This window comes from Nicotiana attenuata, chromosome 1, assembly GCF_001879085.1.
Source record: "Nicotiana attenuata strain UT chromosome 1, NIATTr2, whole genome shotgun sequence".
In the NCBI taxonomy this organism is placed as follows: Eukaryota; Viridiplantae; Streptophyta; class Magnoliopsida; order Solanales; family Solanaceae; genus Nicotiana; species Nicotiana attenuata.
The window spans coordinates 109,918,094-109,945,109 of record NC_031989.1 but is presented as its reverse complement, the minus strand read 5'-3'; the positions used below and the strand labels follow the sequence as shown (position 1 = coordinate 109,945,109).

Sequence of the window (27,016 nt, the reverse complement as noted above, 5' to 3'; positions counted from 1 at the left end):
AGAGAGAGATATGTTGCAGCATTAGCGGAAGTTCAAGTTTGCTAGGAGGCGATCGAGAAGATGCATTCGAAGACAAGATTCTTCCAGAAACCGTTCCTAACTGTCACCATATTTCTGCCCAATCAGAAGGAAAATCTGAAGAAAAATTGCTCAAAATAATTTGCCTTGCTGAAACCAAATTTGTCTCAATGGAACCTAATTCTGATGACGGAAAAAATCAAAAATTGCGTAGGGATAACTTGCGAAGTTCCATGAACCCTAATAAGAAAAGAAAATGCCAAAAACAAAAATTGACCAGAAGGAGTTTGGTATGCAAGACAGCCACCAGAGAGAAGAAAACTTGACTCTTTGAATAAAAAACAAACCCTAGTGCTGTGAGGAGATAATCACTCGAAAAGCAGCAATGACTTGGATACCTATAATTTTGAAGAAGAAGAATAAAGGTTTCTTGTTTCGTGTAATTTACATCCCATGAGCAAGGAATTTATACCAAAGCTCCTAATGCTAATAAGGAAATAAAATAAATCTATACATCAATCTAGCTATCAATAATAATCCAATATAATCAAATCTCTGAAATCATCTAATCACAACTCCTAAATAAAAGCAAAACTTCCTTGATCATGCTAATCAACATATGATTATGTTGGAAGAACTAATAAAGACTGATATAATGAAATACTTGAAACCAATATGCTACTTTTACACTAAATTAAAGCCTAGCAACGTAGAAGTATTGGTTTCTCTCAATGTGTAGTCGCCCAGTTGCCTCAATGTCCTAATATTAACCTCAAGAATCCTACGCTGATTAGTAAATTGTCCGTGTCCTCTCCCCGGTGACTTGACTTTTCTTACTTTTATTCTAATTATCTACTTTTTATACTCCCCCGTTTTAGTTTACATGTTGTCTTAGTTTGACTGGGCACGGAGTTTAAGAAAGTAAGGGGAGACTTTTTAAGTCTTGTGCCTTAAAACTAAAGATGTGTGTAATGTCCAATTATACCCCTTGAATTATGGTCTTAAACATGCCATGTTGTAATGTTTGAAATTAGAGAAGTTATAACTAAATATAGAAAGTTGCATTTCTTTAAAACACACTAAAAATGAAAGTAAGACAAACATAAAATTGAAAATAGAAAGATTATATCTTTTCATTTTGACTAAGAAAATTCTCAACGTAACTATTTATTTTTTAACCGTCTTCATTTATGTAATACTTCCCTTGAGTCTGTCTCCGAAGAGATGATAGTCTTACTGTATTTGCCAATTTGGAAACTAATTATCAATTTAACGTTCCCATAATTAGTAGGAGATAGAAAGATGAAGGAAACATGTGGAAACTCTTGCCATTTTAGTTGTTGTGTAAGAAAATTTTTCCGTACATTCCTGCATATAATTTTAGCTTATTTGTCAAAAGTCTTTGTTTTTTTAAAACAGTAAACATTGACGAAGAGGGGGGTTTTTTTTTAAAATATGTGCATAACTTGCGTGTCCTGATTCTAGTCAACTATAAATGTATATGATCGGTTCTTAAAGTGACATATAAGCAGTAGCTTCTTCGAGTACAAAATTGGCCTATCTGTTGGTTTATATCTTGCTGTGCTTTTCCCAATATTTCTTGTTTGACAAAGACAATCGCAGGAAGATACATATTAACAAAAAAGAAGAAGATAAATCTGCATGAAGTATGGATGGTTGAGAATTGACAAACTTTTTACTTCAAGAAAAAAAAGTTGGGGATCATTTAGAGGTACGTTGGTCCAAGCCCACAAAATCATATTGCAAGTGTTTTTTGACACCTTCTGTGGTTGTATTTATATTGTAAAATATATTTGACTAATCATATATAAAAAATAAATAATTAGGTGTTGTTACATTTGTTTAATCACTTCAGCTTTATATAGGGTTATCTTTCTTGAGAATTTTGTTATTCTCTTTGCTTGCCTGCAAAGTAAAAATTAACTGCGACTCACGGTTAAGCCTGAGATTGTTACCATTTTTTCAGCATTGGAAGCAAATTGTTAAAATTTGTGGGGACATTGTGCATAATAGCATGTTGCTGAGAAAGGTCTTCTCACCAGATGGTGAAAAATTGTAAAAAGAAGGTGATTGCAAGACCTCTAAGCGTCCCTTATTTATGTTAACCCCCTTCCCCCCCCCCCCCCCCACAAAATTTCTTGGCATTCAATCTTATACTGTTTTTGCAAAAGCAGCCCTCACTTTCACGTCAGGTAAAAGATATTAAATTTTGGTAGACACGTTGCAAGAAGCTTTTGGAGGGACCAAGGGCAGATATCCACAATATTATGGAATCTATCAGAGTTGTTGGTAAGGATTGTTTTTTTAACTTTCTATTAGTGGTACATTGAGTTAATTTCATCGTTATTAGGGGTTGAAATTATTTGTATTTATGTACGGGCACCCGACAAGTTCTGTATGCTCCATGACATAAAAAATTCCCCCCCCAGTCTTTCTAACTTATCACCTAAGCAGCAAACCTATAATCATAGGGTTTACTTGGAGAAGTAAAAGTTCTCTTTTCCTTGAGTAAGTCATATGGGTCCGTCTGTGAAGACCATCACATGATCCGTGCGTTTAAGGCACACGTCAGGGTTTGTAACCTTTTGCAGACAATATTCTTTGTAATTAAGTGGAGAAGAGTAAGAGGCGGCCCCATTATCCTCTGAGTTTTGAACACCATGCACCATTGGTTCTTGGGGATTTTTCGGTTATCAAAAGTTATTCTGACGCCTCCAAACAATACTAATGGTTGTACCGGTTGATAATTGATTGGTGTTGGTTGCTAAAAATTCAAAAACCCAAATAGCTTGAACCTACTGACTAAAACTTAATACAACTAAACGAGGTTTGTCCATGCCATTGCTATGTAATACTTTCTTTATTGCTTGGTTGACACCTCAATTCATAAAAAATATGTTTGCAAATGTAAAAGTTTCTCTCTGGAAAGTAAGTTAAGCAGAATTAAATAGGGTTTCACTTGGAGGGTAAAATGTTCTTTTTTTCCTTAAAGTTTTTTATGGGGCCTTTTATGAATCATTTTGTGACCTCTGCAAACAAATACTAATTTATACCAGTTGGTAATTGGTGGGGTGTTGGTTGCTAAAATTCCAAAACCAAATGCTTTTCTGTACTGACTGAACTTCCACTAATATTGGGTTTTGTCCATGCTGGTATTATGTAGCTTTCTATATGTTGTTTTGACCACCTACATGAATGTTTTGCAAATGTATTGCTTGAACTTTCACGCATTTGGAGCCGTATTCCATCAGAGATCTGAGAGATCAGCACCTGTGTTTCACACCTCCTCAAACACAATCCACTAGCATCTAGATCCACAAAATCTTCAAAGACCTGAATCTAGACAGGATACAGCAGAGTCTTCAGCAAGATGCTGAATATCCCACCTTGAGGTGAAATTTTTTTCTATTAATATAAAGAAGGATGTTAAACTATGACCTATTTTTGTTTACTGAGGAATTTCCCAACATTCTTTCTGTTTCTTTAATTCTATTGCCCAGTCTCAGCAAAACGTTAGCTTACAGTGGCGTACGCAGAATTTTTGTAAAGCGGTGTCAACCATTAGAACGTGAAAAATAAATAAATTAAATATAATATCATATTTAAAAAAAAAACAACCAATAAAAAATAAACTTAAAAAGGAAAGTTGTAATGTGCTGGTCTCTTGTTATAACTTCGGATCCACTAAATTCCGTGCTTAAACATGAAATGTTCCTAAGCAGGTTCGAACTCCGCGACACCTCACTAAGAATACTTCAGCTCTGACCGGTTATGCTACAGAGCTCATTCTGTGATTCAAAAACCATATGTTGACCTTTTTTTTCCTACTGTGAAAATGGGCTGACGGAGAAAGCAATGACACTCTCCACTTCCCTAAACATTGTAATCATCTTGCCAATTCACCAGTGTGCTAGCTTTAAGATTTCCAACTCTTTTTTTTTATTATAATTTTTTGCATAAACAACTTTCTTTATAATTATCTCAAAGCAATTTTTTTTTCATGTCTTTTTCAAGTTCTTTTGCAATTCACCACTGATCTTGAATCAGGGTAAGCTGCGTATATCACACCCCCTTAGGGTGCAGCCCTTTACCCGAAACACTGCGTGAATGCAAGATGCTTCGTGCCCTGGGATTGTTTCCGTTTTTGTCGTTTTTTCAAGTTCTTAAATGATTTACATGTCTTTTAGTTATTTCTTTTTTTTTTTTTTTGAGTAATTATACATTTTGTATTAACCACCAATGTAAATATTTGGCAAAGCATAGCAGGTCACCACGACTTGCTTCAAAAACTGGGAAAGCATCACAAAACTGGACCCCTTTCTCCAAGCCTCATTTATACAGATAATCGCGACATTACTTACTATTAATATTTACAACTTATTAAGTAGGACTCGTGTATAGCCTTCAGCTCTAATGTTGCACATGCAAGCCACCTGCCTAGATAGGACCTCCCATGTAGTTGCTTTTTTCCCCAAAAGACCTTTGCATTTTGCTCGATCCACACTGTGGTGAATATACTCTGCGTAGACTAATTTGAGTAGCCTGGCCATCTGCGATCTAACCCTTAGTCTTCATTACAATCCATTGTTGCCTAAACATTCCAAATCCTGCATAAGGATGCTGTATTTAAAGCCCAGTGGCATGAGCACTGTTCCATAGATTGCTGCTAATAACCACACTCTGCAACACAATGTGGTTCCTTGTTCAGGGGTTTGATTGGCAGAAGCAGCATGTATCATCTATTTGAAACCCCAATTCTTCAATCTATCCGCAGTTAGAATTCTTCCTTGAACTTGTAGCCACATAGTGAAGATGCCTTTAGTCTTGTTTGATTCTGCACACTTAATCCTTTCCATGGAACTTTTGGCAAGGTCCCTAGTAATATGCAAGTACAGCCTGTTTGATTACAGTGCTGTGCTGATCCTGCCCCACTGCTAATATGACTCCAGATTATTTCTACCCCCAAATATTTTTCTGACCATGCCAGCATGCCTGTTTTGGGACTCCCATGCTTGTAAAACTTGGTCTTTGATGTAATAGCTATGTATCAATTTGATTCCAAAGCTTATTCTTTCTTGTTTCCAATTCCCACATGTTTTGGTTATAGCAACTTTTGTTCCATAAAGTCAGGTGATCAAATTTAGGACCCCTGCTGCTCTAGGTGAAAACACATCCTATCCCAAGCAACCAAAGATTTTTTGGTTATTGTATTCACCACCGACCAAAACATAGCTTGGTGCGAGTAGCTCAATTGCTTTAATGACTTTAGCAGTAATGATAAAGATTTGAGCCCAATAAGCTTGTATGCCAAAGTTCACAGTTTGAACCAATTGAATCTGCATATGAAAGTTCTCTTTGCTGTCCATGAGGAGATTCTGGCCACTATTTTGTCTATAAGAGGCTGCCGCTGCAGCACTTAAAGCTCTTAGTGGCAAGTGGTATGCCTAGATTTTTGAAAAGCAGGATCCCTTGACTGTATTCCCAAAGTCTGTTGAATGTCTTGCTTCAGTTCAGTGCTAACCCCTCCATAGTAAATAGAGCTTTTGGCTAGTTTTGCTTTAAGTCCAGATGCTTCTGAAAAGGTGTTGAATTTGCTGTGCAGTAGTTCTACAGAAGTAGCATCCCTTCTTGTAAATAAAAGGAGATCATCAGCAAAGCTCAAATGAGTCAGATCAAGCCTTGAGCACATAGGATGATAGTGAAAGGACTTCTCCTGCTTGAGTGTTTTCAAGTTCCTGCTCAGATATTCCATTGCTATGGCAAAAAGAAAAGGAGACATGGATCTCCTTGCCTGAGTGCTCTAGCTGCATCAAATGGTTTTGTGGTCTCCCCATTGATAAGTATAAAAGTTCACAGTTGACACACATTCTAATAATCCACTAGTGAATTGGTCTGGAAAGCCTAAGCCTTCTAGAACTTGATGCAAGTACCTCCAATCAATTGTATCATATGCCTTCTGAATATCTACCTTGATGAGACACCTACGATATATATTTTTTCCTGGAGTAGGCTTTAACTAACTCATGAGCTAGTCGAACATTATTTGCAACCTTCTGCCTGGTATAAAGCCTGTCTGAGTATCAGAACTTATTGAAGCTATGCCTTTTGCAGCATGTTTGCACGAACTTTAGCTATTAGTTTGTAAGAACTCCGGAAGGAGCAATGCCTGTACTCTTAATACTTGAAGGATTAGGAACCTTTGGAAGCAGAGTGACAGCTGTGCAGTTAATTGCTCTGAATAGCTTTCCTGATTGAAAGAAATCTTTAACTGCATGACAAACTTCAGAGCTGATTAGTGGCCAGGTTTTTTGTAAAACAGTGCATCCATCATATATTTCCTGGTCTGTGCACATAGGTTTACCTCCTGCAATATGTGTGAGCAACAGGTCCAGGTCTCATACCTGCTTATTCACTGCTGGTAGTTGGACTGTAGCAGAGCCCATCAGAGACTTGTAAAAAGCAATTACTTCTTCTTGGATCTGGTTTTGGTCAGTCAGTCCGTCTCCATAAGCATTAGTCAATTATGTAATTACTTTTCTTGCCTTCTTCCTTCATTACAGCTGAGAAATACTTGGAAGTTTGAATCTCCAAGTCTTATCCATTTAGCTCTAGATTTCTGCTGAAGGATATCCTCCTCTATCAATGACCATTTTCCAAACTTTCTATAAGAAGTCTCTCCTCAGTTGCTAAATCATCTGAATAGCATCTGTTTAAGTGATCTTGTGTATCATGGAGCTTATGTCTGATGTGCTCCAAACTATCTGTTATGCCTCTGAATTCAGCTTTATTAAGTTGCCTCAGCAGTGGCCTAAGTGCCTTCAGTTTATACCAAATGTCCTTCATTGGATCTGCATTCAGTTGTTCCTTCCATACTTCTTCTACCAGTGGCAAGAAATCTGCATGATCAGCCCACACATTAAAGAACTTGAATGGAATTCTTGCCACTTGGTTCAGCCCTTCTCCACGGCAATCACCATGGTGCATGATATGAGATGAATGACATTTTTGTATTCTACTTCCATACGACCATATGCATGCATCCATTCATCATTCCCAATTGCTCTGTCAATCCTGCTATAAATCTATCAGTGCCTTGTTGCTTGTTAGACCATGTATAAAATCCACCCTTCCAAGGAAGTTTATTCAAGTTTAAAGATCTGCATACAGCCTGAGAAATCTTGGACTTCATTGCTTGTTACTCGATTTCCATAAAGCCTGTCCTGTTTTTAACACTGAGTTAAAAATCTCTCCAAATGATTCATGGTTTGGAACTTTGTACTGCTAGTGTTTGCAGATGCAGCCACAAAGGTTTTCCTCTGATCAATTGTGTTTAAATCCATAAAATGACTGTCAAAAGGCAGTTTAATAAGAAGCTTTCCTTCCTATAACATTACAATGCATAGATTGCTCAGTTTGGTCTAGCACTGTTATATCATAGAAAGTAGGATCCCCACACGCCAAATTCTCTCCCATTAACAGCCTGATCATAGTTATATTTAGCATGCCAGCCTGGCATAACCAAGTGGGATATATGATCAGCCTTATCCTTTTTGACTATAGTTTCTTCTAAACTACTAACTTTATCTATTCTCCTTTATATAGTATCAACTCTTTTTGTTTATATCTTTTATTGATACCTCTTATATTCCACACCATCCAAGACATCAAGGGGATGTGGAGGGCCACCTGTAGAAGGTGGCTTCAAGTTTGCCAACACAGCTACACTTGATTGCTGAGAAGGTCTATGCTTTCCATGTGTTAGCACAGCTTTAGCATAGTTCATTGGCACCCCACTAATTTTCTACTGCAATCTTCCCTTTTGCCATTTGCCTTTGCAGACCTTCCTCTGACATTTGATCTTCAACAATATCCTCTGATTTGTTAGGTGCCAGTCCCAGGTTCCTTGCTTGGGATCACTGCCTGTTCTTGGCCATTTCCTGAAGTAGAAGCTAACACAGCTCCTGTAGTCCTCCATATCTGCTTCACTGGTTGAGGCCTCTTTTTTTGGCTGTTGGTCCTGCTTAACCCCTTCCTTGATGTTTTTTTGCACAAATCATGCCAATTTTTTAAGCATTTTCCACAAAATTCTGGTTTCCAGTCACATTCAGCTGGTTGCTCAAAAATCTGCATGATTCATCCATGGACTGACACCTTGGTAGGGTATGGTAACATTCACTTGATAAGTATTCTGGCAAAAGAGATTCTCGATTGTTTAGCAGTGCACTCGTCTGCAAACATTGGAATTCCTATAATACTAGCAAATACGACTCAAAGGGTTACCTCCCAGCAGTTCATAGGAAGCTTAGGAAATCTTACCCATAGTGGTATCTCAATCAAAAGTTCTGAGCCAAATCAAACTGTGGAGTCCATTGCTTCATAATCATGGGCCTATTATTAACTGTATATGGACCGGAACACATAATTTCGTTCATATCTGCCATGGATTGGAACTTGACAATGAAATGACCATCATCATGATAGTATAAATCCCGCATAGACACTGCATTCAATATCTGATTTATGTTATCTACGCATATAGTTATACCCTGGTTTTTCTCAATTACATTGATAATTAGGGCACGCTTCCATTTCAGAGCTTTCTTCTCTAGTTCTGATTTCTCAAGCTTAGCTACTAGATTCCCTTCTACAAGCTTAGGGGTTATGTAGTTCAAGGCCATACCATTAGCTGATGATCTGTTACCAGTGAATAATCCTGCCCAAGTAGACTCCTTAGGCTCCTCAGGCAATGTAACAGTAACTGGTGCTGGTGATGGTGCTTGAGTTGCAACCTCCTGCTCCTTACTACTCAATGAAACAGTAGCTACTCGAGAAAATCGGAGGTGTGACACTACCCTTAGGTCAACATGCAGAGGAATAGGACTCTGAATTTGCCTGCTTTTGCTGTTGAACTAGCCAAAGCAGAAGCTCCAACATAAGGGATCTGAGTGAGGATTCAGATCCTACCTGGGTCTTTGGGGCTCCAGAATGGATTCCATAACAGCTGACGAGCTTCCTCCTGTGGTTTTGAGTTTTGGAATTTGTCATCCACCTTGATTTGTTCCTTCTTAGGACGGCTGCAAGACTTCTTTCCTGCCATTGACGTGATCGGCACACGTTAGCTTAAACTACTCCGAGAGGACAGGAGAGAAAAAATCTTTTAGTTATGTGAGAATGCACGGGAGAAAAATATTATTATTGATTAATTAAGACAATGATACACTGAGCCCTATATAATCACAATACATGTCCTACTCCTAATACATTATGGGATTAGGGTTATTCTACTACTATTTACACAATGAAACTAACACTCCCCCTCAAGCTGGTGCATATAAATCATAATGTACCGAGCTTGTTACAATATATAACTAATACGAGGACCAGTGAGGACTTGGTGAAAATATCAGCAAGCTGATCATTTGACTTTACAAATTTGTAGCAATATCTCCTGAGAGTATCTTTTCTCTAACAAAGTGACAGTCAATCTCGATGTGTTTTGTTCTCTCATGGAACACTGGATTTGACGCAATATGAAGAGCAGCTTGATTATCACACACAAGTCCCATCTGACTAATCTCACCAAATTTTAGCTCCTTGAGCAACTGTTTGATCCAAATTAGCTCACACGTGGCCATAGCCATTGCTCGATATTCCTGCTTCTGCACTAGACCGAGCAACCACATTCTGTTTCTTGCTCTTCCAAGACACCAAATTTCCTCCTACTAAGACACAATATCCAGACGTAGAACGTCTATCAGAAGGTGATCCTGCCCAATCAGCATCTGAGTATCCAACGATCTGCTCATGGCCTCGATCTTCAAACAATAAGCCTTTTCTTGGAGCTGATTTTAAATACCGAAGAATGCGAACAACAGCATCCCAATGACTATCACATGGAGAATCCATAAACTGACTCACAACACTCACAGGAAAGGAAATGTCAGGTCTAGTCACTGTGAGGTAATTTAATTTACCAACCAACCGCCTATATCTTGCAGGATCGCTAAGAGGCTCCCCCCTGTCCTGGCAAGAAGTTTAGAATTCGGATCCATCGGAGTGTCAACAGGTCTACAACCTGTCATTCCTGTTTCCTCAAGAATATCTAAGGCAACTTCCGTTGTGAGATCACAATACCCGAGCTAGACTGAGCGACCTCAATACCCAGAAAATACTTTAATCTGCCCAGATCCTTAGTCTGAAAGTGCTGAAAGAGATGTTTTCTAACTTACTAATACCATCTGATCATGCCGGTAATAACAATATCGTCAACATAAACGACCAGATAAATACAGAGATTTGAAGCAGAATGTCGATAAAATACAGAGTGATCAGCTTCACTACGAGTCATGCCAAACTCCAGAATAACTGTGCTGAACTTACCAAACCAAGCTGAGAAATTGTTGCTGTGCATCATTCCAGCGGCCTCCGGGAAGAAAGACCTCGTTACCGTGCAATTTTCCGGCGACTAAAGAGGTTGTCCGTAACAAAACATCACTTTTCATCAGTGTTGTGCAAAAAACCAACACCACCACGAAGTAGATCGGCCTCTGGCAACCAACCCATTAAAATATCTCCGTCAGAAGACCCCCCACGCGCCGCCGGAAGAAATTTTCCGGCGAAGCTCCGACCCCACGCGCCGGCGCGTGGCCCCTTTTCCGGCCACTTTTTCGCGAAACTTCTTCAGGACAGATTTCTCTACTCACAATTCCGAGCCTACCCATCTAGTTCAAATCAAATTCCGACCACTTTGAGTTTTTTTCCGGCGAGCTACAGTGATTTTTTCGGCGTGAACAGTGATCCCAGTAATTTTCTGCCCAGATAATGGAATTCGTACCTGAAGCCTTTAACGCACAATCGGTTGGATTAAATGCAATGAATCCAACTCAGATGGTTTCTTTACCGGATTATATTGAGTTTCTTCAGTACAAAGCACGTAAACACACATCTTCAGGATTAACACTCCGTTGTATGGCTGCTGTTCGCCATTGGCCTCTCTATCAGTTGGACATTAAGAATGTTTTTCTTCACGGTGACCTCATAAGGTTTATATGGAGTAACCACTTGGTTTTGTTGCTCAGGGGGAGTCTAGTGGTCTTGTATGTCGGTTGCGCCGGTCCCTCTATGGTCTAAAGCAGTCTCCTCGAGCCTGGTTTGGTAAGTTCAACACAGTTATTCAGGAGTTTGGCATGACTCGTAGTGAAGCTGATCACTCTGTATTTTATCGATATTCTGCTTCAAATCTCTGTATTTATCTGGTCGTTTATGTTGACGTTATTGTCATTACCGGCAATGATCAGGATGGTATTAGGAAGTTGAAGCAACATCTCTTTCAGCACTTTCAGACTAAGGATCTGGGTAGATTAAAATATTTTCTGGGTATTGAGGTCGCTAAGTCTAGCTCAGGTATTGTGATCTCACAACGGAAGTATGCCTTAGATATTCTTGAGGAGACAGGAATGATAGGTTGTAGACCTGTTGATACTCCGATGGATCCGAATTCTAAACTTCTGCCAGAACAGGGGGAGCCTCTTAGCGATCCTGCAAGATATAGGCGGTTGGTTGGTAAATTAAATTACCTCACAGTGACTAGACCTGACATTTCCTTTCTTCTGAGTGTTGTGAGTCAGTTTATGGATTCTCCCTATGATAGTCATTGGGATGCAGTTGTCCGCATTCTTCGGTATATAAAATCAGCTCCACGCAAAGGCTTATTGTTTGAAGATCGAGGCCATGAGCAGATCGTTGGATACTCAGATGCTGATTGGGCAGGATCACCTTCTGATAGACGTTCTACGTCTGGATATTTTGTCTTAGTAGGAGGAAATTTGGTGTCTTAGAAGAGCAAGAAACAGAATGTGGTTGCTCGGTCTAGTGCAGAAACAGAATATCGAGCAATGGCTATTGCCACATGTGAGCTAATTTGGATCAAACAGTTGCTCAAGGAGTTGAAATTTGATGAGATTAGTCAGATGGGACTTGTGTGTGATAATCTAGCTGCTCTTCATATTGCGTCAAATCCAGTGTTCCATGAGAGAACTAAACACATCGAGATTGACTGTCACTTTGTTAGAGAAAAGATACTCTCGGGAGATATTGCTACAAAATTTGTAAAGTCAAATGATCAGCTTGCTGATATTTTCACCAAGTCCCTCACTGGTCCTCGTATTAGTTATATATGTAACAAGCTCGGTACATATGATTTATATGCACCAGCTTGAGGGGGAGTGTTAGTTTCATTGTGTAAATAGTAGTAGATAACCCTAATCCCATATGTATTAGGAGTAGGACATGTATTGTGTATATATAGGGCTCAGTGTATCATTGTCTTAATTAATCAATAATAATATTTTTCTCCCGTGCATTCTCACATAACTAAAAGATTTTCTTCTCTCCTGTCCTCTCGGAGTAGTTTAAGCTAACGTGTGCCGATCACGTCAATGGCAGGAAAGAAGTCTTGCAGCCGTCCTAAGAAGGAACAAATCAAGGTGGATGACAAAATTCCAAAACTCAAAACCACAGGAGGAAGCTCGTCAGCTGTTATGGAATCCATTTCTGGAGCCCCAAAGACCCAGGTAGGATCTGGAATCCTCACTCAGATCCCTTATGTTGGAGCTTCTGCTTTGGCTAGTCAACAGCAAAAGCAGGCAAATCAGAGTCCTATTCCTCTGCATGTTGACCTAAGGGGTAGTGTCACACCTCCGATTTCTCGAGTAGCTACTGTTTCATTGAGTAGTAAGGAGCAGGAGGTTGCAACTCAAGCACCATCACCAGCACCAGTTACTGTTACATTGCCTGAGGAGCCTAAGGAGTCTACTTGGGCAGGATTATTCACTGGTAACAGATCATCAGCTAATGGTATGGCCTTGAACTACATAACCCCTAAGCTTGTAGAAGGGAATCTAGTAGCTAAGCTTGAGAAATCAGAACTAGAGAAGAAAGCTCTGAAATGGAAGCGTGCCCTAATTATCAATGTAATTGGAGAAAAACCAGGGTATAACTATATGCGTAGATACATAAATCAGATATTGAATGCAGTGTCTATGCGGGATTTATACTATCATGATGATGGTCATTTCATTGTCAAGTTCCAATCCATGGCAGATATGAACGAAATTATGTGTTCCGGTCCATATACAGTTAATAATAGGCCCATGATTATGAAGCAATGGACTCCACAGTTTGATTTGGCTCAGAACTTTTGATTGAGATACCACTATGGGTAAGATTTCCTAAGCTTCCTATGAACTGCTGGGGAGGTAACCCTTTGAGTCGTATTGCTAGTATTATAGGAATTCCAATGTTTGCAGACGAGTGCACTGCTAAACAATCGAGAATCTCTTTTGCCAGAATACTTATCAAAGTGAATGTTACCATACCACTACCAAGGTGTCAGTCATGGATGAATCATGCAGAATTTTTGAGCAACCAGCTGAATGTGACTGGAAACCAGAATTTTGTGGAAAATGCTTAAAAATTGGGCATGATTGTGCAAAAAACATCAAGGAAGGGGTTAAGCAGGACCAACAGCCCAGAAAAAAGAGGCCTCAACCAGTGAAGCAGATATGGAGGACTACAGGAGCTGTGTTAGCTTCTACTTCAGGAAATGGCCAAGAACAGGCAGTGATCCCAAGCAAGGAACCTGGGACTGCACCTAACAAATCAGAGGATATTGTTGAAGATCAAATGTCAGAGGAAGGTCTGCAAAGGCAAATGGCAAAAGGGAAGATTGCAGTAGAAATTAGTGGGGTGCCAATGAACTATGCTAAAGCTGTGCTAACACATGGAAAGCATAGACCTTCTCAGCAATCAAGTGTAGCTGTGTTGGCAAACTTGAAGCCACCTTCTACAGGTGGCCCTCCACATCCCCCTTGATGTCTTGGATGGTGTGGAATATAAGAGGTATCAATAAAAGATATAAACAAAAAGAGTTGAATACCTATATAAAGGAGAATAAGATAAAGTTAGTAGGTTTAGAAGAAACTATAGTCAAAAAGGATAAGGCTGATCATATATCCCACTTGGTTATGCCAGGATGGCATGCTAGATATAACTATGATCAGGCTGTTAATGGGAGAATTTGGGTGCTGTGGGATCCTACTTTCTATGATATAACAGTGCTAGACCAAACTGAGCAATCTATGCATTGTAATGTTATAGGAAGAAAGCTTCTATTAAACTGCCTTATGACAGTCATTTATGGATTTAACACAATTGATCAGAGGAAACCTTTGTGGCTGCATCTGCAAACACTAGCAGTACAAAGTTCCAAACCATGAATCATTTGGAGAGATTTTAACTCAGTGTTAACAACACAGGACAGGCTTTATGGAAATCGAGTAACAAGCAATGAAGTCCAAGATTTCTCAGGCTGTATGCAGATCTTAAACTTGAATAAACTTCCTTGGAAGGGTGGATTTTATACATGGTCTAACAAGCAACAAGGCACTGATAGAGTTTATAGCAGGATTGACAGAGCAATTGGGAATGATGAATGGATGCATGCATATGGTCGTATGGAAGTAGAATACAAAATGTCATTCATCTCATATCATGCACCCATGGTGATTGCCGTGAGAAGGGCTGAACCAAGTGGCAAGATTCCATTCAAGTTCTTTAATGTGTGGGCTGATCATGCAGATTTCTTGCCACTGGTAGAAGAAGTATGGAAGGAACAACTGAATGCAGATCCAATGAAGGACATTTGGTATAAACTGAAGGCACTTAGGCCACTGCTGAGGCAACTTAATAAAGCTGAATTCAGAGGCATAACAGATAGTTTGGAGCACATCAGACATAAGCTCCATGATACACAAGATCACTTAAACAGATGCTATTCAGATGATTTAGCAACTGAGGAGAGACTTCTTATAGAAAGTTTGGAAAAATGGTCATTGATAGAGGAGGATATCCTTCAGCAGAAATCTAGAGCTAAATGGATAAGACTTGGAGATTCAAACTCCAAGTATTTCTCAGCTGTAATGAAGGAAAGAAGGCAAAGAAAAGTAATTACATAATTGACTAATGCTTATGGAGACGGACTGACTGACCAAAACCAGATCCAAGAAGAAGTAATTGCTTTTTACAAGTCTCTGATGGGCTCTGCTACAGTCCAACTACCAGCAGTGAATAAGCAGGTGATGAGACCTGGACCTGTGCTCACACATATGCAGGAGGTAAACCTATGTGCACAGACCAGGAAATATATGATGGATGCACTGTTTTACAAAAAACCTGGCCACTAATCAGCTCTGAAGTTTGTCATGCAGTTAAAGATTTCTTTCAATCAGGAAAGCTATTCAGAGCAATTAACTGCACAGCTGTCACTCTGCTTCCAAAGGTTCCTAATCCTTCAAGTATTAAAGAGTACAGGCATTGCTCCTTCCGGAGTTCTTACAAACTAATAGCTAAAGTTCGTGCAAACATGCTGCAAAAGGCATAGCTTCAATAAGTTCTGATACTCAGACAGGCTTTATACCAGGCAGAAGGTTGCAAATAATGTTCGACTAGCTCATGAGTTAGTTAAAGCCTACTCCAGGAAAAATATATATCGTAGGTGTCTCATCAAGGTAGATATTCAGAAGGCATATGATACAATTGATTGGAGGTACTTGCATCAAGTTCTAGAAGGCTTAGGCTTTCCAGACCAATTCACTAGGTGGATATTAGAATGTGTGTCAACTGTGAACTTTTATACTTATCAATGGGGAGACCACAAAACCATTTGATGCAGCTAGAGCACTCAGGCAAGGAGATCCCATGTCTCCTTTTCTTTTTGCCATAGCAATGGAATATCTGAGCAGGAACTTGAAAACACTCAAGCAGGAGAAGTCCTTTCACTATCATCCTATGTGCTCAAGGCTTGATCTGACTCATTTGAGCTTTGCTGATGATCTCCTTTTTATTTACAAGAAGGGATGCTACTTCTGTAGAACTACTGCACAGCAAATTCAACACCTTTTCAGAAGCATCTGGACTTAAAGCAAATCTAGCCAAAAGCTCTATTTACTATGGAGGGGTTAGCACTGAACTGAAGCAAGACATTCAACAGACTTTGGGATACAGTCAAGGGATCCTGCCTTTCAAAAATCTAGGCATACCACTTGCCACTAAGAAGCTTTAAGTGCTGCAGCGGCAGCCTCTTATAGACAAAATAGTGGCCAGAATCTCCTCATGGACAGCAAAGAAACTTTCATATGCAGAATTCAATTGGTTCAAACTGTGAACTTTGGCATACAAGCTTATTGGGCTCAAATCTTTATCATTACTGCTAAAGTCATTAAAGCAATTGAAGCCTACTGCACAAGCTATGTTTGGTCGGTGGTGAATACAATAACCAAAAAATCTTTGGTTGCTTGGGATAGGATGTGTTCACCTAGAGCAGCAGGGGTCCTAAATTTGATCAACCTGACTTTATGGAACAAAGTTGCTATAACCAAAACATGTTGGGAATTGGCAAACAAGAAAGATAAGCTTTGGATCAAATTGATACATAGCTATTACATCAAAGACCAAGTTTTTACAAGCATGGGAGTCCCAAAACAGGCATGCTGGATGGTCAGAAAAATATTTGGGGCTAGAAATAATCTGAGTCATATTAGCAGTGGGCAGGATCAGCACAGCACTGTAATCAAACAGGTGTACTTGCAATTACTAGGGACCTTGCCAAAAGTTCCATGGAAAGGATTAATGTGCCAGAATCAAACAAGACTAAAGGCAATCTTCACTATGTGGCTACAAGTTCAAGGAAGAATTCTAACTGCGGATAGATTGAAGAATTGGGGTGTTCAAATAGATGATACATGCTGCTTCTGCAATCAAACTCCTGAAACAAGGAACCACATTTGTGCAGAGTGTGGTTATAGCAGCAATCTATGGAACAGGCTCATGCACTGGGCTTTAAATACAGCATCCTTATGCAGGATCTTGGAATGTTAGGCAACAATGGATTGTAATGAAGACTAAGGGTAGATCGCAGATGGCCAGGCTACTCAAATTAGTCTACGCAGAGTATATTCACACAGTGTGGATCGAGCAAAATGCAAGGATCTTTGGGGAAAAAAGCAACTACATGGGAGGTCCTATCTAGGCAGGTGGCTTGCATGTGCAACATTAGAGCTGAAGGCTATACACGAGTCCTACTTAATAAGTGTAAATATTAAGTAGTAAGTAATGTGCGATTATCTGTATAAATGAGGCTTGGAGAACAGGAGGTCCAGGTTTTTGTGATGCTTTCCCAGTTTTGAAGCAAGTCGTGGTGACCTGCTATGCTTTGCAAATATTTACATTGGTGGTTAATACAAAATGTATAATTACCAAAAAAAAAAAAAAAGAAATAACTAAAAGAACATGTAAATCATTTAAGAACTTGAAAAACGACAAAAACGGACAACCCAGGGCACGAAGCATCTTGCATTCACGCAGGGTTCGGGAAAGGGCTGCACCCTAAGGGGGTGTGATATACGCAGCTTACCCTGATTCAAGCATCAGTGGTGAATTGCAAAAGAACTTGAAAAAGACATGAAAAAAAAATGCTTTGAGATAATTATAAAGAAAGTTGTTTATGCAAAAAATTATAATAAAAAAAAGAGTTGGAAATTAAAGCTAGCACACGTGGTGAATTGCAAGATGATACAATGTTTAGGGAAGTGGGAGAGTGTCATTGCTTTCTCCGTCAGCCCATTTTCACAGTAGGAAAAAAAAGGTCAACATATGGTTTTTGAATCACAGAATGAGCTCTGTAGCATAACCGGTCAGAGGCTGAAGTATTCTTAGTGAGGTCGCGAGTTCGAACCTGCCTTAGGAACATTTCATGTTTAAGCACGGAATTTAGTGGATCCGAAGTTATAACAAAGAGACCAGCACATTACAACTTCCTTTTTAAGTTGTATTTTTATTGGTTGTTTTTTAAAATATGATATTATATTAATTTATTTATTTTTCACGTCTAATGGTGACACCGCTTACAAAAATTCCTGCGTACGCCACTGTAAGCTACGTTTGCTGAGAGCTGGGCAATAGAATTAAAGAAACAGAAAGAATGTTGGAAATTCCTCAGTAAACAAAAATGGTCATAGTTTAACATCCTTCTTTATATTAATAGAAAAAAATTCACCTCAAGGTGGGATATTCAGCATCTGCTGAAGACTCTGCTGTATCCTGTCTAGATTCAGGCTTCTGAAGATTTTGTGGATCAGATGCAAGTGGATGTGTTTGAGGAGGTGTGAACACAGGTGCTGATCTCTCAGATCTCTGAGGGAATACGGCTCCAATGCGCTGAAAGTCAAGCAATACATTTGCAAAACATCATGTGAGGTGTCAAACAAACATATAGAAAGTACATAATACCAGCATGGACAAAACTCCCAAATATTAGTGGAAGTTCAGTCAGTACAGAAAAGCATTTGGTTTTGGAATTTTAGCAACCAACACCAACCAATTACCAACTGGTATAAACCATTAGTATTGTTTGCAGAGGTCACAAAATGATTCATAAAAGGCCCCATAAAAACTTTAAGGAAAAAAAGAACTTTTACCCTCCAAGTGAAACCCTATTTAATTACTGCTTAACTTACTTTCCAAGAGAACTTTTACATTTGCAAAACATTTTTTATGAATTGAGGTGTCAACCAAGCATAAAGAAAGTATTACCATAGCAACTGGGCATGGACAAACTCCAGTTAGTTGTATAAGTTTAGTCAGTAGGTTCAAGCATTTGGTTTTGGAATTTTAGCAACCAACACCAATCAATTATCAACCGGTACAAACCATTAGTATTGTTTGGAAGGCGTCAGAATAACTTTTGATAACCGAAAAATCCCCAAGAACCAATGGTGCATGGTTCAAAACTCAGAGGATAATGGGCCGTCCCTCTACTCTTCTCCACTTAAATACCAAGAAACTATTGTCTGCAAAAGGGTTCAAACCCATGACGTGTGCTTAAACCCACGGATCATGTGATGGGCTCTCCACACGACGGACCCATAATGACTTACTCAAGGAAAAGAGAACTTTTACTCTCCAAGTAAACCCTATTGATTATAGCGTTGCTGCTTAGGTGATAAGTTAGAAAACTGAATTTTTATGTCTGGAGCCATACAGAACTTGTCGGGATGCTCCGTCACATAAATACAAATAATTTCAACCCCTAATAACGATGAAAATTAACTTCAAATGTACACCTAATAGAAGAGTTAAAAACAATCTTACCAACAACTCCTGATAGGATCCATAATATTGTGGATATCTCGCCCTTGGTCCTCCAAAAGCTTCTTGCCAAGTGTCTACCAAAATTAATATCTTTTCCCTGACGTGAAAGTCGGGCTGCTTTTGCAAAACAGTATAAGATTGATGCCAGAAATTTATGTGGGAGGGGGGGGGGGGGGTAGGGGGTTAACATAACATAAGGGACGCTTAGAGTCTGCAATCACCTTCTTCTTTACAATTTTCACCATCTGGTGAAGAAGACCTTTCTCAGCAACATGCATATGCACAATGTCCCCACAATTCTTCACAATTGCTTCCAATAGCTGAAAAATGGTAACATCTCAGGTTAACCGTGAGTCCAGTTAATTTTTTACTTTGCAGGCCAAGCAAAGAGAATAACAAAATTCTCAAGGAACAGCATAAACCCCTATAAAACTGAAGTGATAAACAAATGTAACCAACCACCTAATTATTTATTTATTTATATATGATTAGTCAAATATATTTTACAATATAAATACACCAAGAAGGTGTCAAAAACACTTGCATATGATTTTGTGGCTTGACCACGATCCTCTAAATGATCCCCAACTTTTTTTTTCTTGAGTAAAAGTTGTCATTTCAACATCCATATCTTCATGCAGATTATCTTCTTCTTTTTGTTAATATGTATCTTCCTGCAGATTGTCTTGTCAACAAGAAATATTGGGAAAGCACCAGCAAAGATATAACCAACAGATAGGCAATTTTGTATCGAAGAGCTACATGCATATATGTCACTTAAGAGACGATCATATACATTTATAGTTGACTAGAATCAGGACGCAGTTAATGCAACATATTTTAAAAAAAATCGTCAATGTTACTGTTTTAAAAAAACAAAGACTTTTGACAAATAAGCTAAATATATGCAGAAGTACGAAAATTTTCCTTACAACCAACAACTAAAGATGGCAAGAGTTCCACATGTTCCTTCATCTTTCTATCTCCTAACTAATATGGGAACGTTAAAATTGAAATAGTTTCCAAATGGCAAATACAGTAAGATATCATCTCTTCGAGACAGACTCAAAGGGAAGTATTACATAAATGAGACGGTTAAAAATAAATAGTACGTTGAGAATTTCTTAGTCAAAATGAAAAGATATAATCCTTCTATTTCAATTTATGTGTCTTACTTTCATTTTTAGTGTGTTTAAAGAAATGCAACTTTCTATATTTAGTATAACTCTCTAATTCAAACATTACACATGGCATGTTTAAGACCATAAGTTCAAGGGGTATAATTGGACATTACACACATCTTTAGTTTAAGGCCACAAGATCTAAAAGTCTCCCCTTACTTTCTTAAACTCCGTGCCCAGTCAAACTAAGACACATAAACTAAAACGGGGGAGTATAAAACAGTAGATAATTAGATAAAAAGTAAGAAAAAGTCAAGTACACCGGAGAGACCACGACAATTTACAAATCCAGCCGTAGGATTCTTGAGGTTAATAATAGGAACATTGAGGCAACTGGGCGACTACACATTGAAGAGAAACCAATACTCTACGTTGCTAGAGCTTTATTAGTAGTAAAAGTAGCATATTGGTTCAAGTATTTCATTATATCAGTACTTTATTAGTCTTCCAACATAATCATATGTTGATTAGCATGACTCAAGGAGTTTTGCTTTTATTTAGGAGATTGTTGATTAGCATGATTTCAGAAGATTTGATTATATTGATTTTATTTGATAGCTAGATTGATCGTATAGATTTATTTTATTTCCTTAATTAGCATTAGGAGCTTTGTATAAATTCCCTTGCTCATGGGATGTAAATATACACAGAAATACAAGAAACCTTTTCTTCTTCTCAAAATCTATATGGTATCAAAGTCATTGCTGCCTTTTCGAGGTGATTATCTCCCTCACAGCACTAGGGTTTCGTTTTTATCAAAGAAGTCAAGTTTTCTCTCTCTTGGTGGCTGTCTGCAATACAAACTCCTTCTGGTCAATTTTGTTTTTGGCATTTTCTTTTCTATTAGGGTCACTGGAACATTCCAAGTCTATCCCTACCAATTTTGATTTTTCCGTTCATCAGAATTAAGGTTCCATTGAGACAAATTTGGTTTCCAGCAAGGCAAATTATTTTTGAGCAATTTTCTTCAGATTTCCTTCTGATTGGGCAGAAATATGGTGACAGTTAAGGAGACGGTTTCTGGAGAAATCTTGTCTTCGAATGCATCTTCTCGATCGCCTCCTAGCCAAACTTGACTCCGCTAATGCTGCAACATCCAATCATGTGCAATCATGTATTGTTTTTGCTGCTCACTTTAATTCTTGGACTGTTGATTCTGGTGCAAATAGACACACGACAGGCTTCTCTAAAGGCATTCAAAACTATTCCCCGTGTCTCAAAGGAAATAATGTTAAAATAGCCAATGGTTATTGGTTCTTTAACACCTATCTCTGGAACAGGTTTTATCGTTTGTACTCCTAATATTAAACTATCATCTGTGCTCCATGTCCCTGAGTTCTCTGTCAATCTTTTATCTGTTAGTGCCATCACCAAAGCTCTAATATGTAAAACCGAGTTCTTTCCTAATCATTTATTTTTCAGGATAATCAAACAGGGAAAAGGATTGGCAGTGGTAGATTGCCTGATGACTTATATATATTAGTTGGAATTCAAAACTCTAGTCAAGCCTTTTTGGGGGAAGTAAGGATGTTAGCCAAGAAATAATACAGCGGCATAGACGGTTAGGACATCCATCATTCTTTGTTTTGAAGAAGTTATGTCCCGATTTGTTTTCAAGGACTCTATTTGAATCTTTGTTTTGTGATGCGTGCGATATGCCAAGTATACTAGAAACTCTTATCCTGTGAGTCATAATAGAAGCATAACTCCGTTTATGACTATTCATTCTTATGTATGGGTTCCTACCCAAACTGTTTCTTTGTCTAGTAGTCAATGGTTTGTTACTTTCATTGATTGCTGCACTAGGATGAGTTGGAGTATATTCGTTAAAATCCAAAAGTGAAGTTTTCTCTTGTTTTCAGTCATTTCATAAGATGATTTGTACTTAGTTTGATCCCAAAATAAAAATCTTGAGAACTGACAATGGCAGCGAATACATGGATAAAAGATGTGGTGCTTATTTGGAATCAAATGAGATAGTCCATCAGACTAGTTGTCCTTACATTAGTGCACAAAATAGGGTCGCTGAAAGAAAAAATGGGCATTTGTTAGAAGTAGCAAGATCTCTTATGTTCACCATGCATCTACCAAAACCTTACTAGGGGATGCTATTCTAGCGGCTGTCTATCTTATCAACAGAATGCCAATGCCACTTAAACCCCTCAATTTTCGAAGTCCTCCAGAAGCTTTAAAGGGTAAGAATAAATATATTGTTCCTCTAAAGGTGTTTGGGGGTGTTTGCTTTGTCCACACTAAGAATTCTAGGAAACTTGATCCTAGAGCTATAAAGTGTGTTTTCATCAGTGTTTTGTATAGCGAGAGTCGACAAAAAGCGACGAGTGCCCGCTTCACTGAGGCGAGAAGCGAGAAGCGAAGTGCTCGCCTTTTTTAAGTGAAGCGCCAATTAATACAAAAAGATAAAATATCAAATTTGCATATATAAATAACCAAAAACTCAATTTTGCATATAATTAAGTTAATATGCAATTAATTGTATACTAAAACTTGAAAAATGCAGGTAAAACAAAAAACACTGAGCAATAAAAGGTGCAAATCAATTAAGCAAAAACTCCAGAAACAGTCGGAAATCAGTTGCAAAAAGCCGGAAATCAACTGCCGCCGGAAAAAGAGAAGAAAGAAAGAAGAAAGAAAAAGAAGAAAGATGAAGAAGAAAATAGAAGAAAGAAGAAGAAGAACAAGAAAAAAGAACAGAGTAAAAGAGCAGTTTGCTGCCGGAGATGCTGCCGGAAAATTGAGACAGCTGGAAAAAGAAAGAAAAGAAAGAAGAAAGAAGAAGAAAATTGGTCGAAGAAGAAAGGAGAACAAGAAGGAGAACACTACCTGGTGTTTGTTGTGTTTGTGGGTGAAGAGGAAACCAAACCCAAACCTGCGTTTGCTGCGCGAATAGAAGAAGAAACTTTGTTTTTTGCTTTTAAGTCACTGAGCCTCATTTTAAATTTCTTTTTTTTCAAAAAGCGCTGCAAATCGCAATAGGTCGCCTCTCGCCTCTCAGCGCTTCTCGCCTTTCAGGGAGAAGCGCACGCCTTTTCTAAAACGCAACGCAACAGACAAAAATAACGACACAGCCTCGCTTCGCATCGCCATTCGCTATTAGCGACATACAGCTCGCTATTTACAACACTGGTTTTCATTGGGTATTCTCCGACACAAAAAAGTTACAAATATTATCATCCTCCCTTTAGGAGATCTTTTGTTAGCTTGGATGTTAACTTTTGAGAATCTGAGCCGTATTACCTCATCACCTCTTCAAGGGGAGAGCAGTAAGGAGGAAGAGGTGATTCTACCTAGTTCTATTACTGGACCTCTTGATGACATTCTCAAGGGGAAAGTGAAATTGGAGAAAGAATTCAGAGGGAGACTATTGGACGTTTGGATAGGCTTGATTTGAAAACTTACTCAAGGAAAAATAGAGCAAAATAAGCTAGCATGCAATCTACTGAAGCTGAACCATCTCCTACTAGGGAGTTATCTACATTTCCTAATGAGTTAGATGTGCCTATTGCTTACAGAAAAGGAGTCAGATATTGCACCAGCAAACACCTTTTATCTAATTTTGTCTCCTATAATTCTTTGTCTCCCTCCTATAGAGCATTTGCCTTCTCTATTTCTTCTGCGTCTATTCCCAAAATTGGAGGAAAGCTTTTGCAGATCCTAAGTGACAGCAAGCTATGATTGAAGAAATGAAGGCCTCGTCAAAAAACAAAACTTGGGAACTTGTCACTTCACCACCAGACATGAAGTTGGTTGGCTGCAAATGGTTTCACTGTGAAACACAAAGTTGATGGCTCAATTGAAAGATTCAAAGCAAGATTAGTGGCCAAGGGATTCACTCAAACTTATGGAGTGGATTATCAAGAGATATTTGCCCCTGTTGCTAAGATGAACACTGTTAGAATTTTTTTGTCTTGTGTATCTAATCCCGATTGGGACTTGCAACAGTTTGATATGAAGAATGTATTTCTTCACGGAGACTTAGAAGAAGAGGTATATATGGAGATTCTCCTTGATTTGATACTGCATAAAGTCAAGGAAAGGTATGCCGATTGAAGAAAGCTTTGTATGGATTGAAGCAGTCCCCCAGACCTTGGTTTGATAGACTGAACAAAGCAATGATCTCCTTCGGTTACCAACAAAGCAATGCTCATCACACCCTCTTCATAAGACATCAAACGAGTAAACTCACTCATCTCATAGTTTATGTTGACGACATAGTAATGACAAGAGATGACAAAGAGGAGATGGCCCGATTGAAGAAGTTGTTGCCACATGAATTTGAGATCAAGGATCTAGAAAAAATTGCAGTACTTCTTGGGAATTGAGGTTGCTAGATCCAAAAGAGGAATCTTTATTTCTCAAAGGAAGTATATTCTGGATCTCTTGAAAGAAATTGGTATAACAGGTTGCAAACCCGCAGAATCGCCCATTGAAAGCAATCACAAGTTACAAAGCGGAGTTGGAAAGTCAGTTGATAAGGAGAGATATCAGAGGCTAGTTGGAAAACTCATTTATCTCTCCCACACTAGACCAGATATAGCCTATTCAGTTAGCCTGGTGAGTTAGTTCATGCATGATCCCCGAGATCTCCATATGCAAGTGTCCTTTCACATTTTGCGGTATCTGAAGTCTGCTCCGAGAAAAGGTCTATTTTTCTCCAAACATGATCACCTCCACATAGAAGCCTTTACAGACGCGGATTAGGCTGGATCTCTAGATGACAGAAGATCTACATCCAGTTATTGTACACTTGTAGGAGGAAACTTGATTACTTACACAAGCAAGAAACAAAGTGTAGTTGCTAGATCAAGTGCGAAGGCAGAATATAGAGTTATGGCCCAAGGTGTCTGCGAATTGCTTTGGCTACAAAAGCTACTAGAGGAATTGAGACTGTTTGAAAAAAGAAAACTTTTCTTGTATTGTGACAATAAGGCTGTCATCTGTATAGCTCATAATCCAGTCCAGCATGACCAAACAAAGCATGTGGAAATTGATCGACGTTACAACTACTGTCTTGAGTTTGTTTCATGTACCTTCGGAAAAATAGCTAGCTGATGTGTTTACCAAAGGTCTCAACAAGCGAACTTTCCATACTTTGAGTTGCAAGTTGGGCATGTACGACATCTTTGCACCAGCTTGAGAGGGAGTGTTGATTAGCATGATTCAAGGAGATTTGATTTTACTTAGGAGATTGTTTATTAGCTTGATTTCATAAGATTTGACTATATTTAGAAGATTTTATTTTATTTTATTTTATTTGATAGCTGAATTGAGTGTATAGATTTATTTTATTTCCTTAATTAGCATTAGGAGCTTTGTAAAAATTCCCTTGCTCATGGGATGTAAACATATACAGAAATATAAGAAGCCTTTCTTCTTCTCAAAATCTACATCATATCTTGTTGTTGCTAATAGTAAAGGAGAATAGCGAACATATAAAGAAGAAGGCGGAAAGATAGCACATGGACAAATGAATGTAGATGGAAATCTTAGCTCTCTCATTTAAAATAAATAAAGGAAAACTAACAAAAAAGATGGAAGGTAAGGACTTGACAATCCATATAGTTTAAGCAATTTGTGGATAAAATAGTTTCAAACGCTTACTGTCAGGGCGAGTAGCTGGACTTTTGGTTTCTTACTGCGAAGACGCTTTTTTATTCCTTTCACAACATCTTTGGCTTGCCTGGTGAACCAAAATAAAACAAATAATAAGAACTACTTTAACCAATCTCCAGTCCAAACAAAGCAAACACCTCGATGATTATACCAAATATTTGATATTAGAAAGCAAAAGAAAAAGGGGAAATTGCATTGAGCACCGCAGCATGACACCACTGGAGTTTTTATTATGAAAATACTAGTAAGTCCAATAAACACTATCTCAATTTTCATTAAAATAGGTCAGTAAAGAGGCTAGAAGAACCTCATATCTTAATTTTATTAAATTTAAAAAAAAAAACAAAAAAAAACGTGTAATTAGAAGTTCAGGTCGTCCGAAAAAGAATGGACTTGCTGAAGAGACTTGATGGCAATTTATTTGTTAGGTTAGCAAATAATTAACGAAACGCTTCACCAATAAAAATCTGTCAATACTAGATTAATACCCTGTTTGCTTGGACCTGCACCATTTTTCCTTTAGGTCATCTCAACTAAAATAATTAACGCATGAAATGCCCTCAGGGATTGGCTCCTTCCACTGGAAATGTGAGACTGCATCTTCAAGATGATTATAGTCTCATATATGATAATCTACCTATCAAACAAATACAGGAAATCTAGTATTTATTTGTCTACTTTCACCACCAAAAAAAGAGAAGAGAAAACTATCTTCGTCTTCCCTAAAACCCTTTTAATCCCAGAAGAAAGACTCTCATGAGAGTGTTATAATATACTAGCCTCTAATAATAGCCTAGTGCGTAATTAAAAATAGTCAGATGTCACATAATAACCAGCAGCACCAAAAATCGTGAGGGCACTCCAATTAGGAAACATAAAAAGATGTAGCAATTAGCTACCAGATACTCTCAGCACAAACCAGTAAACCGCGATAAGAACAAAATTGTATCTGATAGGTA

General features: G+C 38.4%; 1 protein-coding gene across 1 annotated transcript in view; it reads right to left on the bottom strand.

Moving 5' to 3' along the window:
* LOC109232099 (TOM1-like protein 2) overlaps positions 1-27,016 on the bottom strand; it is a 35,327-nt gene that overhangs the window by 5,903 nt on the left and 2,408 nt on the right. The window contains exons 2-5 of the mRNA XM_019397763.1: positions 26,046-26,124; positions 19,467-19,565; positions 19,246-19,359; positions 18,152-18,312 (exon numbers count right to left, since the gene is read on the bottom strand). Coding sequence (XP_019253308.1) covers positions 18,152-18,312; positions 19,246-19,359; positions 19,467-19,565; positions 26,046-26,124 — 453 coding nt within the window. The remainder of the gene's footprint in view (positions 1-18,151; positions 18,313-19,245; positions 19,360-19,466; positions 19,566-26,045; positions 26,125-27,016) is intronic.